The sequence below is a fragment of the Copadichromis virginalis genome, linkage group LG7 (assembly GCF_057382275.1).
Source record: "Copadichromis virginalis isolate Kocher_CV1m ecotype Utaka linkage group LG7, C_Virginalis_male_GT1.1, whole genome shotgun sequence".
Lineage (NCBI taxonomy): Eukaryota > Metazoa > Chordata > Actinopteri > Cichliformes > Cichlidae > Copadichromis > Copadichromis virginalis.
The window spans coordinates 3,765,408-3,784,090 of NC_140624.1; the positions used below are offsets into that span (position 1 = coordinate 3,765,408).

At 41.5% G+C, this 18,683-nt stretch overlaps 1 protein-coding gene across 1 annotated transcript in view; it reads right to left on the reverse strand.

The window, feature by feature from the left end:
* The window catches only part of tmtc2b (transmembrane O-mannosyltransferase targeting cadherins 2b), an 82,997-nt gene extending 69,085 nt beyond the window's left edge, over positions 1 to 13,912 (reverse strand). Inside the window, exon 1 of the mRNA XM_085461236.1 lies at positions 13,438 to 13,912. Coding sequence (XP_085317362.1) covers positions 13,438 to 13,520 — 83 coding nt within the window. The 5' untranslated portion in view covers positions 13,521 to 13,912. The remainder of the gene's footprint in view (positions 1 to 13,437) is intronic.
* Positions 13,913 to 18,683: the final 4,771 nt, after the last annotated feature.

Genomic DNA, 18,683 nt, shown 5'->3' on the forward strand with positions numbered 1-18,683 from the left:
GCATTGTTTAAGAGTCACCAATCTTATCAGTTAAAGTAGAGCGACGGGTATAATTAATTAGGAAATGTTTAGGCGTTACATCAAATAAACGGTGGAAGCAGTGAAAGTGCTCATGTTCAGTTCTGATAATGCATTTTTCTTTACACAAGTGAAGGAAATCTGCCAAAAGGATAAGATTTCTCACTTATTGACTTGCCTCAAGACATTTCTTATTAAAATTGTCATTCTTCTCATTTGTCTTTTTGCGAGACGGCGCAGTAAGCTTCATGTGGTGGCAAGAAGTGGGTCTTCTGTAAATGCTGGACTCTTTTGGAGAAGCCACTAAGGGGTTTGGTTTGGGGCACACTTGACATTTCATCAGGTAAGTATTATAAGGCACTGCATAGTTAAATCAGAAAAAGACCTGCACACAGCAAAAAAATGTAGACTTACCACCACACTTTCACAATCCAGAGTCAGACTTCAATTTACTGCCTTAGTATTGAGAGCTTGATATGGTGGTTTTCTTTCTCTGTGGTTGGAGAAAGGGGGGAAAAGCTGTCTTGGACACCTTTGCTAAACTAAATGTTTCTCTGCTGACCAGGAATAAACCTGTGCCAACTGTGCGAGTCCACCTCGTGGTGAAGATGAAGACCTTACTCGGCAGAACGGCTGAAAAACGAAAGTCGCACACGTAAAAGGTCAAAGTTGAAGAGAAACACCTCAGCCGCAAATGCCGAGGGTCAGCGCCGCGAGCCAAAATAAACCGCCGAAATCAACCCTGTAAACAATCACGATCCCATCAATCAGTCACCGGGTTGATTGTGTTCACAACGACAGAGAGAAACAGTGAACTACAGACTTGGCCCCGCGCGTGAAATACTATACAACACAAGCTGTTCTCCATCTGGAGAGATGTCAGACTCGTCTGCCTCACCGAGCCATGACAAGCTACATTAGAAGCAGTCATTTCACACCACATTCGATTGGATTTGGTAATTCCACCTTTACATGTCCAAACACAAAAAAGAAAATTAAAAAGAAATGCCCCTGATGGCCCCGCAGCTATATTCAAAATACAGAAAATCATTTATTTAAAAAAATAAAGAAAATAACCTGAATACTTTGCAGGTGTAGCTGCAAAGTATTCAGGGCACATGTACCAACAGAAAAAAAGAGTAGGAACCTACTTCTTTATCTTGTATGGAGTTTCGTATCGCACACAACTATTTAGAGCGCAGCCCCCCAAGGCTAAGATTACAGCTCTGGATTGGATTCAACTCTTGCCCTCTCCCAGTGAAGCTATTTGATGAAAGGCTTGGCAAAGGCCACATCCAAGTGTGGTGGAGTTTTCTTCCCCCCTTTTTTAATTCACTTAAATTATATGAGGTCCTGGACCAGACTGGTCGTGTGGTTGTAAATAACCTGTGGTGTCCCAGAGGGTGGCATGCTGCAGGCTGTTGTGCTTTGCACGCATTTTTTCAGAGCGCTAAAACCACACTCTGGGTTCCCAGGGCTCAACAGTATCAATTAGAGGCAGCTTGTGAAAAGATGTGCTTCCTCAGTTGCTGTGGTCTGGTAAGAGGTAGGAAGTGAGGGAAGAGAGAGGGAGGAGGCAACTCGTACTGCTGGGACTGTCCGGGTCCGCAAGAATTCAGTCTCCAATTTGCTCTGTCAGCTTCTCCATCCACATATATAGAAAAGGAGTGCAACAACTCATAAACAAGCAGTCCTTCTCATTTTCCTTTTTCTCATCTGAACTGTGCAATAATCTGCCCTCCGTACAACCTCAGCTCAATGGCAAACAGCACACAACTTCAGAATATGTGCCACAAAAGGCTTCTGTTAAGTCCCAGTGTTAAAGGTCCAGGGGGAACAGCAGCTGCAGCAGGTTACCCACAGTAGCTCAACCGGCCAGACCACAGGCTCTACTGCACTGCATCTGACTCACTCACTACACTTAGGAAACACCAGATACTGTAATCATATGTGAAAACCACTTAAACCACAATAATAACAGAAGTCAGAGGATTTCTAACACTTGTTTCCCTTAAAGGAATGAACCTGAACCTGACGAGAAGCAGACAGAAATCCTCAACCCTGCAATGTTAAAATAACTGAAGCAACGGAGCATTGCTCAAACACACCATCTAAATGCAGCAAAGGTTGATTCACAAACATCGGAACCAAAATACAGTCCCGATCAAAGGTTTAAGACAACTTGAAAAATGGCAAAAAAAAATCTTATTTTGCATGGTTGGATCTTAACAAGGTTCCAAGTTGACCGTCAACATGCACCGAGAAGGAAGGGGAGTGAGACAAAAGACTTGTTTGAGCATGCAATTTATTGAAAACAATGCTTAATACCATGTTGCTTTTTTTTTAGCAATAATGTAGTTAGAGCACTGGCATCTACATTACCCGTGTTTAGTGCATTTAAATTGAACTCGGGTTGGTTTTCGCTTCTGAGCACTCGGGAGTGGACCAAAACAACTGCCCCAGACCCTTTACAGGACGTGGTGATGGTATGGCTCAGCTCGAACTCCGGTGCGCTTCGTTTGAACGTGATCCGACCTCGATTTGAAGCGACTACCAGGTGTACATTACAAGTACTATAGATGTGTTACGCTCTGTGCAGGCTAGCAGCCATGAAATGAACATAAATTCTGTGTTTTCTAAATATTCTCACACACTGTAATTTTTAGTGGAATTCACTTGGATTTTTCTCTGTGTGAAAACAAACCACAGAGAAAAGCTACAAGTTTACTAACTCATCAGCTGAAAAGAACTATAGGTGTGAAAAAACCCTTAGACTATGAACTTTTCTTACTTTGAACTAATGAACTTTGTTCATTATTAAAACATGGTTCGAAAATGACAAACACTGTAACTGCTATGATGATCAATTTAAACAAATAAATGAACCTACTGTATCTGGCAGCTTTGTTTAAGCAGGTGACTCGTATTCAGTTTGGAAGTCACGAGTGCACTGACAGACGTGATTTTCCAGCAATACAACCAAGACACTGGATAATTTAGCTGGCATATTCATAACAGTCGGGCTTCTTTGGGATCACCAACCGTGAATCCTCTGACCTCATTCCTCTGTCTTCTTACCACTTGAGAACAGCCAGAACTTTGAGAGCATGTAACAGAGCACGTACAGCCGTAATGGGATTGCCCAATTGGTTCTGACAGGTTTGGTGCACAATGCTGCAGCAGTTTTCTGCTCTGTTCAAACAGTGACCTCTGGGGTCTTGATTCTTTGTCCTTCATAAACAACAGGACAACACAAACGGGGATTAATTCCCCTCTATTTGGCGACAAATGGTCGCCTTCACTGGGTCCAGGGAGAACAGAGGGAGCACACAAAGCTTTCTTTTTACAACGAACAAAGGTGCTGGCTCTGAACCGGCCAACTTGTGTCATAACCTTATCGAAATGAGCCAGTGCTTCTTGCCACAGAGATGGTGAGGCACAGTGAAAAGAAGCCTTTTCCTCTTCATTGATGAAAAGGCCAAACTATAGCATCCCTGTTGGATATGGGGGACAGGGAAGTTTTTGTTTCTAATAGCTCGGGGTTCTCTGCTTACACGCCCTCATCCATAGTGCTGTTAATCCCATTAATATGAAGAGAGCCAAGAGCCTGAGAGTGGCCGTGGCTTAAGAGCCATCAGCCAGCATTAGCCCTGGAAATCCAAACCCTTGTCTAGACCCATTGCCAACTTAGCCCAACAGAGTTTAATCATCTGAGACATATTTACAACGACGGCAGCAAAACCTATAGCTGCCCTTTACCAATCGATGCGCTGATTCTTGGCAGCGTTAATGCCTTTCTCACATCACTGAACTGTGGTCGTGAATGTCTGCCACACAAAACTGACCGTGGGTGGGATTTAGACTGGTATTACACATTGTTTAAGGCAATTAGTGTGTGTGTGTGTGTGTGTGTGTGTGTGTGTGTGTGTGTGTGTGTGTGTGGTTCTGTCTGCAGTACACTGTGCGTGCAAGATCTATTAAGCAAGACAGTCTGTCAACTTTAATTAAACAGCCAGCCGAGACAATGAGAATACTCAAAGTGGACTATGGTCATCATCTTGTGTTGTATTCTAAAAACTGATCTCTAATGCCTCAATCCACCACCAGGCAGCACACCCGACAGCTACATATGGACCATTTTTTATCCCACTGCATGGCAGTTGGGTGATTACCCTGCTTCAGAGCCTGATTATTTTAAAGTAGCTATAAAGTATCTCGATCTGGCCTGGTGAGAGCACAGAGGTGGCTTTCAAGGACTCGTGGGCATGCTATATATTCATTATCAGCTTCAATCTTACAATGAGACAATGTATTCCCTTCATTTTAGCATGCAGATATCACAGCGTGCCATTTGATTAGGAGCATATCAACTATTAGAGGTATTTAAGACTCATGTATGTATCGTGTTTCTCCAACGTCTAGACACCATCTGGACCTGTGTGTGTCCAGAAGCGAGGAAGGAGCATGCTCCCTGTGTAAGATGGATTACATATTAGGTTTAAAAAAACCTGGTTTAGCATTACAGCCTTGTTGGTGTGCACAACCTAATCAGATTTAGTAACAATTAGAGCAGGGCGATATGACCAAAAATATTTATCATGATATACATTTGAAAATTTGCGATAACGATTAGGGCTGAACGATATATCGCATTTGCGATAATATCGCGACATGATCAAGTGCAATTTTCTAACCGCAAAGGCTGCGATTATACTCTGGACATGTCCAAATTCATGGGCTGCATCCTCCTGAGGCCGCATTTGTAGACCGATTACGTCACAGCGACGCGCCGAAGGCTGTCCAAATTACTACCATATCCCAGAATTCATAGCGCGGCCCAGCCAAACTCCAGTTTCCAGCAATGGCGGCCGCTACTGAGTTTTAAAATTACTCATACTAATCTTTCTGGGTCACAAAATAAACTTTTAACATATTTTCAGGCGAGAAAGTAGTTGTGTAAACATCAAATATCTGCTCGGTTTATCAAGATATCCCATATTTGCAAAAGTGCGTCGACGTTTTCAGAGGCGTCTGCTACCCACCAGCTCGACAGCTAGCCGGGAGCTCGAGGGTTACTGATGCGGCCGAGAACGGCACAACTCCCGGCACATCATTTTCAGATCACCGCGGAGTTTCGCTGCTCGGGTTAAACGTAATATATAAGTCACTTAGACAACCTAAAAATGTTATTGTTGGGCTTTTTTCAGTGTTTTGTTTGTTCGTGAGTAAATCGGTTTGGCTGAGATTAAAGTTATTAGATTAGATAAAATAAAACTTTATTAATCCCCCGGGTGGGTTCCTCCTTGGTTTTCACACAGCTGACTAAACGTCAAACAGAAAACTTATTAAACAGAAGTATGAGACAGTCGAGAATTTACGCCAGTGTCTGGTTATATTTTAGATGGCAAGAAGCAGACGGCCGAGTTTATTAAACTCCACCGAGACAGCGGTGACGCTAATCAGAACTAGACCGTCCAATTTCACGCCTTTAAATTTTAAAGGCGTGTTTGTGTGTGTGTTTATACAATTGCTATTATGTTTGCACTTTATGTGTAATGTTACTGACTGCAGAGATCAGTAAGATGTGTGTATTTTTTATTTATTAGTTTTATTTATTTAATATTATTTTTTAATTGAATGACTGTCTAGTAGTTCACAGATGTCGAAAAACTGAGTGTGGTAAAGCCACTGATTTTGTTTATGTATATTTCTGCAATCTGCACATTGTACTGACTTTCATTTTAATGTTTACACCAGGGTTCCTTGTCAGCACTTTATGCTCAGATGTTTGTAAGCTAAAAATAAACTATTGTGTATGTTCAAATATACTGTTGTGATTGAAGAAGTTAAATAAAAATGTCAGTCATCAATTCATGCATCACCTCATGTCATCATAACAGAGGTCTGTCTTCCAGGAAAGAACAGTTTAAAATTAATGTAATATAGTATTGGCCATACTATATGATGTATTGCTTGTCTTTGTTTAATAATACAGAAGACAAAGACCTTAAAAAATAATCGCATATCGCATCGCAATCGCAATATTGGGGCAAAAAATCGCAATTAGATTATTTTCCATAATCGTTCAGCCCTAATAATGATATAACTGGTGATATAATTGACACGAGACAAAATACTTTACACCTCCACAACTTTATTAGTGCAAACCCCCCCCCAAAACATCAATGTATTTCCACTTAAACAAGCAGCTTTTTTAAGTGCATTTACTGTAATTGTCGGGCTATAAGCCGCTACTTTTTGCACAAGCTTTGAACCCTGCGGCTTTTAGTCAGGTGCGGCTTTTCTATGGATTGTGCATGATTTTTGTCATATCGTAAGACGATTTGTTTTGTTTGTTCCGCTGTTGTACGGCACTACGTTGCCTGGCGGAAGGGCATGTGATCAGACACACAGTATCGGGGTTGAAGAGCGGGAGGCGTGGATGACGAGCGGCGATAAACTTGCCGCACATGCGCAGTGCCTTTGTTTTCATACACACATGACGGCGACGCAGAATGAGAAGAGCGAAAGAGGATCGTTGAATGAAATGGATGAACCAGAATTGGTTTGTAAAAATGCTGCAGCTTCAGTGGTGTGGAACTGGTTTGGCTTTCGTGCGTCAGATACACAACAAAGCACTATTTTTGGTAGAGCATGCTAGCGGGCCGTCGTTATTACCGTGTTGTTTGGAAAATACGGCACACTTAAAATCAATCCTTTGATTTTTCTGAAAGTCGACAGTGCCCCTTATAATCCCGTGTGCCTTATGTATGAACTCTGGTTGTGTTTACTGACCTCGAAACGATTTTATGTGCACGGCGCTCGAAAATCTGTCAAATGTTTTAGTACGACTTTGCTAAGCTACGAAGCCGCACCGCTTGATGGATTGTCGGAGCATCACGGCTGTCGTAGGCAGGCACCTCGCGGAGTGATACGCACTGTGCTTCAACATAATATTACCGTATTGTGTGTGTATAACCTCTTTTTAGGTTTTGTGGATATTATACATGGTTATGCTGAGGATATGTCGGCCAGTTTCCACTGGAAATGCCTTTTGGTTAAACTGTCAGCGAGGAATTTGCTTGTTTAAGTGAAAATACATTGATGGGGGTTTTTTTGCACTAATAAAGTTGTGGAGTTGTAAAGTATTTCGTATCAATTATATCGTCAGTTATATCGTTATCGCCAATTTTCAAATGTATATCGTGATAAATATTTTTGGTCATATCGCCCTGCTCTACTGGATATTTTAATAGTTGTAAGAGAAATTCAAGGCCACTTTGTTGTCATTGTTTTCTGAGGCTATACTCACAGAACAACAATGCTATGAACTAAATGCTGGGCTGGAGTTTATCCCAGCTGGCAGGGTCCACCCTGGACAGGTCACCAGTCTGTCAGCGAGAGACAGAAAACCTTTCATGCTCTCATTCACACCCGTGACCAATTTAGGATAAACAATTAACCTAACATGCACATCTTTGGACTGTGGGAGGAAGGCAGAGTACCAAGAGAGCGCCCGTGCAGGTACGGGGAGAATACACAAGTCTTGGCAAAATTGAGAATTTATCCTCTAAAGACCATGAATACGAAAACCAAATTTCACAGCATTAAATTCAAATTGATTCTTAATCCGTCTTGCTGAAATCTGCTTTGTATTTAATTAACAGTTAGTGGTTTACAAGAAGTCACACAAAGCATTGTGGGGAAAAAAAAGTTTCCAAAAAATCCCAAACTTCCTCAGACCGCAAATGCTGTACAGGAAGTTGTGGCTGAAGCATTCAGTGCATCAGCAGGTCCTGCCGTGCCACAACCACACGACCGTTTGCTGAATGTTTTTTACTGGTTCAACCACCAGAATATTCTTTGTGTGCATTTTTACATGTTAGGACATCCACCAATGAAACGCTTTCTCAAGTTTAGTCTCCATTGCATGTTTACAGATATGCAGGTCTTTCTGTCTTATTCCCCCCTTTCTGTCCTCACCACAGTGAATGCAACATAAGAGCCAACATTTTTTAAATGAACTTCAGGAGTTTCGGTGCAGTAACAAAGATGCAGCGTGGCCATATTCTGGGCCCAACGACAGTGTGTAGGAGTGAGAGTAGCATCGTTTCTACTCAGCTGATTCCTATTACCCTGAATATGAACTCACTCCATCCAAGACGCATGCTTCGAGCAATTCTGTGGGGTTTTGTTGGAAAGAAAAGAAACATATCAGAACCCCTCATTAATGGTATTTTTAGAAACAAACGAATTTCTGCCAGGCTAGCTTATCTTGCAATTGTGGTGAGAGAGAAAATAACAATTTCTACCCTCACTGGCTATCTGTTGGAAAACGAGAACTTGGGAAAATTGAGATCCAATCTTTCTGTGGTTGAAAGTGAGCCGATCTTTCCGCGCTGGTGTAAAGGAGTCATGTTTTAAAAGAAGAATCTTCTTTCTTCCTTTTCTCTTTCTGGTACATTTGAAGGGAAATCTGAGAGATACTGTAATGAAGATTTCAAAAAGTTGTCACATTCACCGCACACTGGCAGCGCTCACACGTGGAATGTCAACAGACTCACACTGGAGCTAAAAATCTGTAACTGATAATCAGAAACATTCCTGCTAGAATATTTATTAGAGAAAGTGTGGAGCCACCAGGAGTGAGTAGGATACCTCCCACATGTCTCCTTCCTATCCTGCCAGCAGATTATACAGTCTGGCAGTCGAAGGAAGGAAATGCAGGACCCAAGGTTCTTACCGTTGACAACAGAGTCGCACTGAAGAAAACCATTACAGCTCTTTCATCTGTGCTTTTTTAAAACGAATTCTTTGCATCCTTAACTTGATTTAAATTTGCAATATACCTTTTTTAAATTTTTGTTCTAATATATTTGCGATAACTTTGAAGATAAGAATCATTACATATGTTAATGTCCATAAAATTTCAAGATCACAGAGTTTTTCAAGTCAAACGTGAAGGACTTTGACCCAGGAGATTGGGGTTCATGTTTGTTTGCATCTATGACTGCTGGGTTAGGATTAGGTTAGTTTTAGGAAAAGATCACAGCTTTGGTAAAAACAGACCTATGATTTTTTGGGTCTATTTTAATGCTTTCTAACACGTGTAAATGTTTACCACATGTTAGAAAAGCCCTGGCTGAGTGGAGAACTCTTTCCCGTTAAAGGACATTAAGTTAAAAAGACTTAATATGTAAAGTTTTATTTAACTGAATTTAACAGAACAGCACTGCAACCTAAAACTAACAGATTAAAGAGTTCTTCACATTTACACAGAAGAGCTTTAATTTTCTTCAACTGAATTGTTCGGGAATAGAGGAAACCTGACTCCAATATTATTTCTGCCTCACTTTTTCAGTCTGATACTTGGTGCTGGGAAAAGCAATCGAGGAATATGAATCTGTTGTGATGGAAAACCATATAAGAGCGGTGAGAATGAATCAAAGCAGCTAATCTGAAGGCCGTAACATAAATGATGAGTTGAAAAATGCTGGAAAGCTCTGTGTATCACAGAGTCAGGTGATAATTATGTGCACGTTTGTCATTTTGGTTGCATTACACAGATTCGATCTATTCTAAACAGTGATTATGGCCCCTTTGAAAAACTAAATACATGAGTTTTAATGCATTATATTATTTTGTCTATCTTCACTGACTGTCAGCATGAACTCTGATGTCTCCATCCTGGCAACTACAAGCAACAAACAACCTACATTTGAATCCACTTCAAATGCTCCCCCTGAAACTGGTGATGGGAGAAAAACCCTAAACTGCTTACCGAACGAGACCATCTGGAGACGCTGGATGATAGAAGCCGGGGGCCTAAAGGTTTTTGGGGGGGTAGCTGAAAGGAAGAGAGACGGAGGGAAAAAAAGATGCAGAGAGAAACAGCAGCGTAGCTACATCTACGAAACCATGTCGTGAGTCCCTCTCTGCAGGCAGGACGATAATTACAGGGCGCAGGCTAAGAAACCCTGACTGGGAAAAAAAGAAGAGATATTCAGGCTGCTGGGTTGCCGCCCTTGGGCCCTCAAGATAACCACAATGCTAAGCAGCAATCCTACAGTATAGGCTATGAGAGTAGGGTTCAAGATCACTGCAGTGACACTGTGCCAAAGAAGAGACAGCTATGGACAAGCCTATACTGGGGCAGGTAGGTCAAAGTATTCTGGTCTCCACCTCAGAGGCCAGATTAAGGTTGTCTACACGTCTCTGAAGTTAAACTTGAAGAAAACTTGAATTAATCTGAACTAAAAACAAATATTTAATAGTTTCTTTTTCCTTCACCATATTTACTATAACATTTGGGTGGTGTCAACATGAGTCACCACCCAAACCTCACATAAACTGCCTCAGCAAAGCAGCTTTTGGTTCTGCCCTCAATCCCAACTTCTCTAATAAAACTTTCAGTGCGTGGAGCTGTACGATGACTCGCCGTTACCAACTGTCTGACCATTATAAATCACTGGCCATGCCCAGGGAGGCTGCGTCCTTCAGCGTGACCCACAACCTTCACACATCCTCACACAGTCAAATTGTACACCATAACACGAGGCTGGAAAAATGAGGTGGGTGCAGTTCATCACATCCATCAAACTCCTGACAGTGAACAATAATCCATAAAGCCAGTGTGTGTGTGTGTTTGGGGGGTGAAATATATCTTAAAAACAGTCCAGTGTTTACAGCTACTAAATGGAGAAGTTGGCAGCTTTTTAAGCTTCATTAAAAACACCGTCACCTTGATTAACCTGCGCTCAACAGGTTTTTATAACCGAATAAAAGAATCCTGCAATCAAACCACGGAGGTCTTTTCATTATCACGCGAGTTCCTGGTGCACACGGCTTACAGGGAGCCGCAGAATATTGCACCAGTATTTCTCGTCTGACGTTTATCTGAGCTCTCCCATTCCTTCGCTCAGCCCTAACTGTAGATTGCAGCAGTGCTGATATGAACTACATGACGTATGATTCCCATTTTCCAGTACAGGTGTCAAAGCTGTGTATGTGCTAATGATGACTGTGTCCCAGGGAGGGAAAGGAAAAGCCCCCTCCCCGCGGGAATTTGGCCGTGGCGAGCAGGTCGCTTCTCCACGCTGTCATTCGTATCAAATGAGGGGCATTACCGGCTGCAGGGTCAGAAAACTGACTTGCATGGAATTATTTTATTTAGACTCTGGACAAAAATAATTAAACATGTGTAAACAAAATTTTCCCCTCTCCTTTTAAATGTGAACTTCCTTGGTTACCGCCTTGGTTACCAGGCATAAAGTTATTAATGTGTAACCACTGAACACACATATGATAAGACGCATGTGACCGAGGCACTCCTGATACCATGAGAAGAATGAATTTGAAGAAAACAAAAAAAGCACTGCTACAAAGCGACTATGAATCCTCAGGTGTCTCTTCTATGGCATCTTTGTGCCTCCCAGGCATTTTATGCACACTGCAATCTTGAATTTTGATTTTAAATCACAAACTGATTTAAGTCTGGGCATTAGTTTCACAGCCAGCAGCAAAGGAGAAACACAATCTATCTTTTCACCGACAGGAATCAATGCCGCCTTGTGAAAAACAGCTATATTTATTTTTTTCTCCTCAGCTGTTTACCATAAAAAGTTCAATCGAAGCTATAAATCTTTATTTTGGGGCATGCCGTCGTTATATTCTGTAACTCTGGTGTCCTTTTAGTTTATGAAAAACAATATCTGAATGATGCATAAATTAGTGTCACAGTTTAAATAAATCCACTCTAAAGGCTGCAGGGTGTTTAGTAATGGCAAGCTCGAAGTCTGATTTATTGCCATTACAAATTTAGTATTTTCCATAATGACAGCATAAAGACATCATCTTTTTTCAAACCTAACCCAGCATTAGCAAGTCAGATCAGTTTGTATGCCCAGGACTGTTGTACTTAAAATGATACAGCACCGCCGCACACACCCTTCCTCTCTCCTCCCTCCTCGCTCTCGGTGGAGCCCAGGGGGGGGACAGGAGACGGCTGCTAATTGCAAGCCTGGAACACACGGTGTTAAAAACAGATAACGCTGGATGTGACAGATAGAACAAGATGTCAGAGACAGAATACTGTACGTCAGAGCAAAACCCCGGCTGGGATGGGCGAATTCGGTCACTCATCTGTTTCACCAAAAAAGCCAGAAAAAATTTGGAGCCAAACTCCTGCGGTAATAAATAATTATTTTACAATTATGTTAACATCTCCTCATAGAATTATCAAGGTTTGGCGTCTGTATTACATTCAAACTTGGAGGGGCTATCCAACAGCCGGCTCTCACCTCTCCACCTTCCTATCATGTAAGTGTGTGAATCACCCGACCTAAGCACCAAGTGCAAAACGCACAGCAACACACAACTGTAAAAGAAAAAGTGTCACACTTTCAGCAAAAAAAGAAAGAAAGAAAAAGACCAGGGGGGATGTGCTCAGCAGGAAATGTTCTATATCCAGAGCAGTGAGCAGAGATGTGCAGGAAATACACCACGTTCAGTGTTTGTACACTAAGCTGTATTCTCTGTGCGTGCTTTACTCTTTAAGACACATATAATAAATGCACAGCACTGCACAATATTCTGTTCAGAGAAAAAGCATCCCAGACTGACAACTATGAATACTGGCTGTAGTAATATTGATAGGATGTTGATACAGTGATAGGAGCATAAAATGTGCATGCAGCTGACCTACATCAAGGCAATGGATGGAGAGTAAGGAGCCGGAGGCACTGACAACCATTCAGCCATCAAATATCAAAAGGCCAGCTATGAGTAATGCATTTCCCTGCATAACAGCGACTGAGCCCACAAACCAATGAAATGGGTTACAACGTTGCCTCTTTTAAGTAAATGAATAAGAAAACGCTCTGCACACTCGTGCATGTGTGGAACTGCTGCAGAGATATGAGGCACGTTTTTTTTCCTGTTGGGATCAATTGATTCCCCAGCACATCTCAAGACCTTGAGACTTTGAAGAAGTTATTTCTGAGGCGTACGGGCGCGCTGCCTGACTACACTTTTCAACTTACGGAAAAACAACAAGCTGTGATCCAAGACAGATCAGCTGTATTGTTGAAATATTAGCCCAAAGGAATTATCTTTCAAGGCAGCTGCCACACATGTCACAAACAAGCACGTGTCTGGACTGTGGACTCTGACAGTGACTTTCAAAGCAGTGAGACATTTCCATCACTCAGCTTCTCCTCAGAGCACAAACTACCGATACGTGATACCTGCCTTCAAGCGGACTGTTTGTAGTGATAGACACAACGCTCTGTTTTGATGCTGACGCAATGAAATGCCTCCTTCCTCCAAGTTGTAAATCATCGCTTCTCTACAGAACTGATGAGGTTTCCTGCTAGTGGATACAGCACCGTGCGTTTGGATGTCATTCATTCACTCAAGTACCTGTCATCGTAGCAGAAATCGGCGCCCAGAGTGTTGACATACAGGACCAGAGCCACGGCGCCGCACAGCAATTCTGCAAACATTTCTGCCTCGCACGCGCGCGGGGAAATACTAACAAAAACAAAACTAAACAAACTGGGAAATGAGAAAAAATAAAGAAAATTAAAAAGATGCAAAGCGAGACACAGAGAAGCAGCGAGTCCCGGTTTCTAGTCCCTCTCAGTCCCCGTCTTTGTCAGGATGTCTCTGCGAAAACAAGTCCATTCTCTCCCCCCCATCATCCTCGCTGAAGTGCGCAAAGTGGATAATCCATAGGTGGCTTTCTTTCTAACCCATGTTGGGTCTGAGCCCGAGAGCTTTTTATCCCGCTGAGAGTTGGGCAGGAAATAAAACACGAGCAGCGTTTCGTGGATCTGTGACAACACACGCAGCACGCCTCCCTGACACAGAGGAGGATCAGCCTCTGATGCTCAGCGGCCGCTGCTGGCTAAACGTCGCGATTGAGACAGAGGTCAAGTCAGACAGTCTGGAATTGTCCAACATCCGAGTAGACTTTCAAAATAAACTTTCCAGTGAGCAGCGCGAACAAAAACAGGTGTCCAAGTGCATCTAAAGGTTGACAAAAGAACACGGTAGCCTTATTTAATGAAAGTCCTGCGATGTAGTGTGAGGATGTAGATGAGCAGATAAAACAAGGCGTAAAAGACACATAACTGCTTTTTGACCACACATGAGGTTCATTTTAACAAAGCTTTATATTATTCAGTGAGCTCCCCCATATAGGATTTTTATATATAGCCTACTCTTTTAATAATTAATATTTAGTTTTCTAATATAACTTCATTTCTGTCAAACCTTAAGATTTAATATGGACGATTAATCTACTTTCCTTCCGCTCCAAACCTTCGCATTTCTGCAAACTTGACGCAGCTATGCTCCTAACACATGTGGTTTGAGAGAACCCGAGCGCATGCGCACCTCCCCTCCTCTAGAAAGGGGATAAATCACACTAGGTGGGGCTGAGAACCGCTGGTAGGGGTCACTTAATACCGCTAAGAGTAGTCCATAATGTCAAGGTGGTCCTTAGAGTGGAGTTCGAGGGTATGCTTCATGAACGAATATCATATTAAATTTCATAAAACCTGTCACTGTAATCTGTGGCGCTCATCTAATATCTACAAAAGACAATAACATATAATATATTTGCTGGCTACAGCTATTATTGCTTACGTAGGAGAATTAATAATTAAAGAAACACAGGCTTGCTTGGCTGTAAGAAATATTTCCCTCTACTTTAAATGTGGCTTCAGTTTGCTGCACATGTAGACATACAGGGAGCAGCAGCTGAAGCAGACACACACATCCCGTGCGCTTGCCTTGATGACGATTCTTATGACAGAAAAGGTAACAGTTACTTATTAAAAGCTACATTATTGTAATTTATGTCAGTCCAATGACAAGATGGTGTGAGAGCAGAGATCACTTTGACCTAAAAGACTGACTTTCTTAGATAAATGATGACGGGAAAATCTTTTCCTGCTTTTGATGTGAAGAGCAGATTATATGTTTACCACCCTGAACAATGAGTCGCGACAGTGTGTTTTCAGGAACTTCTTTCTCCTCAACAAGGGTCGGAAAAGTTGTAAAGCTGGGCCCAAAGCGACCACTAGAGGGCCCTTAGGCCAAGAATATCTGTGAGAAGACTAAACAAGGTAAATTATTTCAGCCTCTAATATACAACTGAATGCATTGTCCTTAGCTAAATACCGAACATTTCCGATGATTTTCCCGTGATTGCACAAAATTGCCACTTTAGAAGTGAACAAGCAAAACAAAGCTGGGTGTTCTTTTTCATGATGAGTAAATTCAGTGTCTGGTAATTATTAAACTCTCCCAGACTTAGTCTTTTATTATCAGTTTTACATGGCCAGCGTGTTTCTACATTTCCAAAAACAATACATTGCATTTCGAAATTAAAATGATCATCACGACCGTCAACATGATTCTTGGACTTCCTTTAAGAGTATATTGCACAACACAAGGAGGTATTAGACCAGCGGCAAAGAAAGAAGAGAAGAAAAGAATAATTGCAAAAGTGTTGCAGACAAAGTCAGTAGTCTGGCGACTGCTGTTGATTCAAGGTTGTTTCAATAGGCAAGCCCCATCTGTCAGGGCAGCATTTCAATGTAGCCTTTCACAGGACAGCAGCAGGACACTGTGATGTAATACATTTCAGGAATTAATTAGTCTGATCAAAGTTTTTCTGTTTTTTGGCTTAGAGTCTCTGTTGACTGATTATTCATGCTCCTTTTTATTTATTTATTTTCATCAGGTCCATAAATACATTTATTTTCAGGTTCAAAGCGCATAGATTACTTACCACACCTCTGATCACTGGATCCTTAAATAAAATTCATAATATATCATTATGAACATAACTCACTTGATATATATATATATATATATATATATATATATATATATATATATATATATATATATATATATATATATATACATATATATATATATATATATATATGATGGTTAGTTCTCAGCGTCACACATATAAATGTTTCACCAAAGTTAAAACATGTGCGTCTGGGGGTGAATGAGAGAAAGAAGAGTGTCCTGGCAGGGTGGAGGGAACGGGAGTGTTGCCCGATGTATGTGACAGAAGAAGACCTCCCTGTACGGATCCTGGACGGTAAAAGAAATTACAAGGACACGACTAATAGTAGGTTCAACGGCACATCTGAGCCGCAAATCGCCCGTGCATGGAATGAAAATAATGATGCAAACGTGAGCATGTTAAAGCAGAAAGTGACACTAAATGCAGGCTTTCTGAAGTATGGCTTTGCATGAAGCCAAGCAGCTTAATCCACTTTGTGGACGGTTTGGAGGAATATGCATTCTGCACAATATCAAATAAGAAAACATTTAATATCAGCAGAATGTAATAAATGTTATCTTGACCAGGGTTAGGAATGCGAACTTTCTTTTATTCCTCGTGCGTTCTCCCACTTTTGTCTGCAGGATATCAGACCTCAGCTTTTTAGCAATCAGGGACAACATGACATCATTAGTTCGAGATACGAGCTCCGAATATCATCTCGACACTGCTTACTCAGCAGTAAACTATCTTGAGCAAATTACTTTTCGCTTGAGAGCTGATGGTGGAAGCATCAGTGGAAACATAATGCTGAGTGGAGGTAAAAAAAAGGAAGGTGTCCATCAAATGAAGAGGAGTGGCATTTCAATTAATATAATTTGTTGTTCTCTTTTTCACTGGAGAGTTTGCAAGTCTGTCCACACGACAGGCTCATTAACTCTGACTCAAACTGAGGAGAAGGGAGTTTGATGGACTTTCTCCAGTGGATGGTGTCGTATTGAGCACTGGTTTTGGGAGATTTAAGGCACCTGCTCGTGTGATGTCAGGAAGATTAGACTGAACTGCTTCTAAATATGGCGATAACAGTTCTCTCACATAGATTCTCTCTCCAACACATTTTCGTGGGGCGCTGGTACATAGACAGAAACAGATCCAATTTAAAAAGCAATTAAATTGTGAGCAGAGAAGAAAGCACTTTCTATTATCTTTAGGACAAACTTGCCCAAATCAGAGGTACATAACCTCAGGTTCTTTAACTGTTTTTTGAAGATCTGCACTACCTTTTTCTCAACAAGTATCCACAACCAACTTAGGAATCCATCCACATACTCTGCATCTTCCTTTGAACCGCGATGCCTCCTGCAGTGTCAGGCGTGCTGCTCTTCTCTTTTTCTCTCAAGTTTAAGTAGAGAAGGAAAGTCTTGATCTCTGGCGAAGAAGGGATTTTTTTTCCTTAAAGCCAGAAATCTTTCTGAGAAAGATTCGTGTGATTTTCTATGTGAAAATTAAAACAAGCTATAGAAGAATAACTGATTTTAAAAAAATGTGCATGCATATTACAAGTCGTCTCTGCTAATGATGTAAAAGCTGGCAAGAATATGTTTGCATTGTTAACATTTGATAGACTTTAAGCATAAAAACATCTGCCACAACAACAGAAATGGTTTAAAGCCAACATGGAAAAGGAGAGGGGATTTTTATGGCCCAAAGACATAAAGGAAGGAGAACAATAAAAACTGTCTACAAGAACAGAAAACCAGAGAATGATGGAGAAAATGAACCATTCCCATGGTTTATTGTAACACTGTGAAATGTATAATATTAAATGTCTTCTTGAATTTTTCTTATCATTAGCAACGGTGGCTTTGGTAACTTCCCTTTCTTCTTGTTTAGGAACCAAATTCTCCACAGGAGCAGATGCCAGAACAGCAGCAGCCTGCTCTAGCTTTCAAAAAAGGAAAAAGAAAAACAATAGATCCTCGAATAAAGTTAAGCCCAGGCTGAGCTTAGCCAAGATCTTCCATCTGTTTATGCTATATAGACATAGGCATTGTCAGAGGAATGCTGTGGCTTTTTTGTGGATGCCATTTTTCCTGTTAACTCAACCCAAGGAAAGTGGACAACTGCAACTGATCAGGAGATCACTGCGGTGGCGGTGGTATACAGATTACCGTGCCAGGCCGTACGTGTGCTGCCAGCAGCACGCCGCCCGTGTTCTTTTCAGCACAGGCACAGAGGCGCTCCTTCTCATCTGCATAATGAAATTACCCGCAGCAAGGTCTTTCCACGGATGAATCAACATCTCCACTGCAGAGAAAATCACTGAAACCTTCGTTATTCCTAACCTCTGCCTCGATAATGGCTGGTACTGGACCGACTCCACTGAACAATATAACTGTGGGTCGTATTTAATCTTTAAAAGCTGCAAAAATGAACATTTATGTCTTTCTATGGCACAGAAATGATCTTCTGCTTGAGCAATCTTGTAATATTGTCTCTTGATATTGTCCTTAGGATACTTCAACAACCAGACATGGTTTAAAACTGTTTAATAGACCCTGATCCTTAACAAAGTCTCAACAAATAAGTGAACGAAAGCACCATAAGGAATATTTAAAATTATACAGAAAAAGGAAGAAATGGTTTGTAGAACAGGACGAAGGAGCATGAGAAGCTTCAGAAGTAACAAAGTCTCAGAGAAGAGCTCGAGAAGATGTGGAGGGTGAAGGTAACAGTGGTCCCAGTGGTAATCGGAGCACTAGGTGTACTAGGTCCGGTGACTCCCAAGCTTGGCACGGGGCTCCAGCAGATCCCAGGAACAACATCGGAGATCTCTGTCCAGAACAGAGCAGTC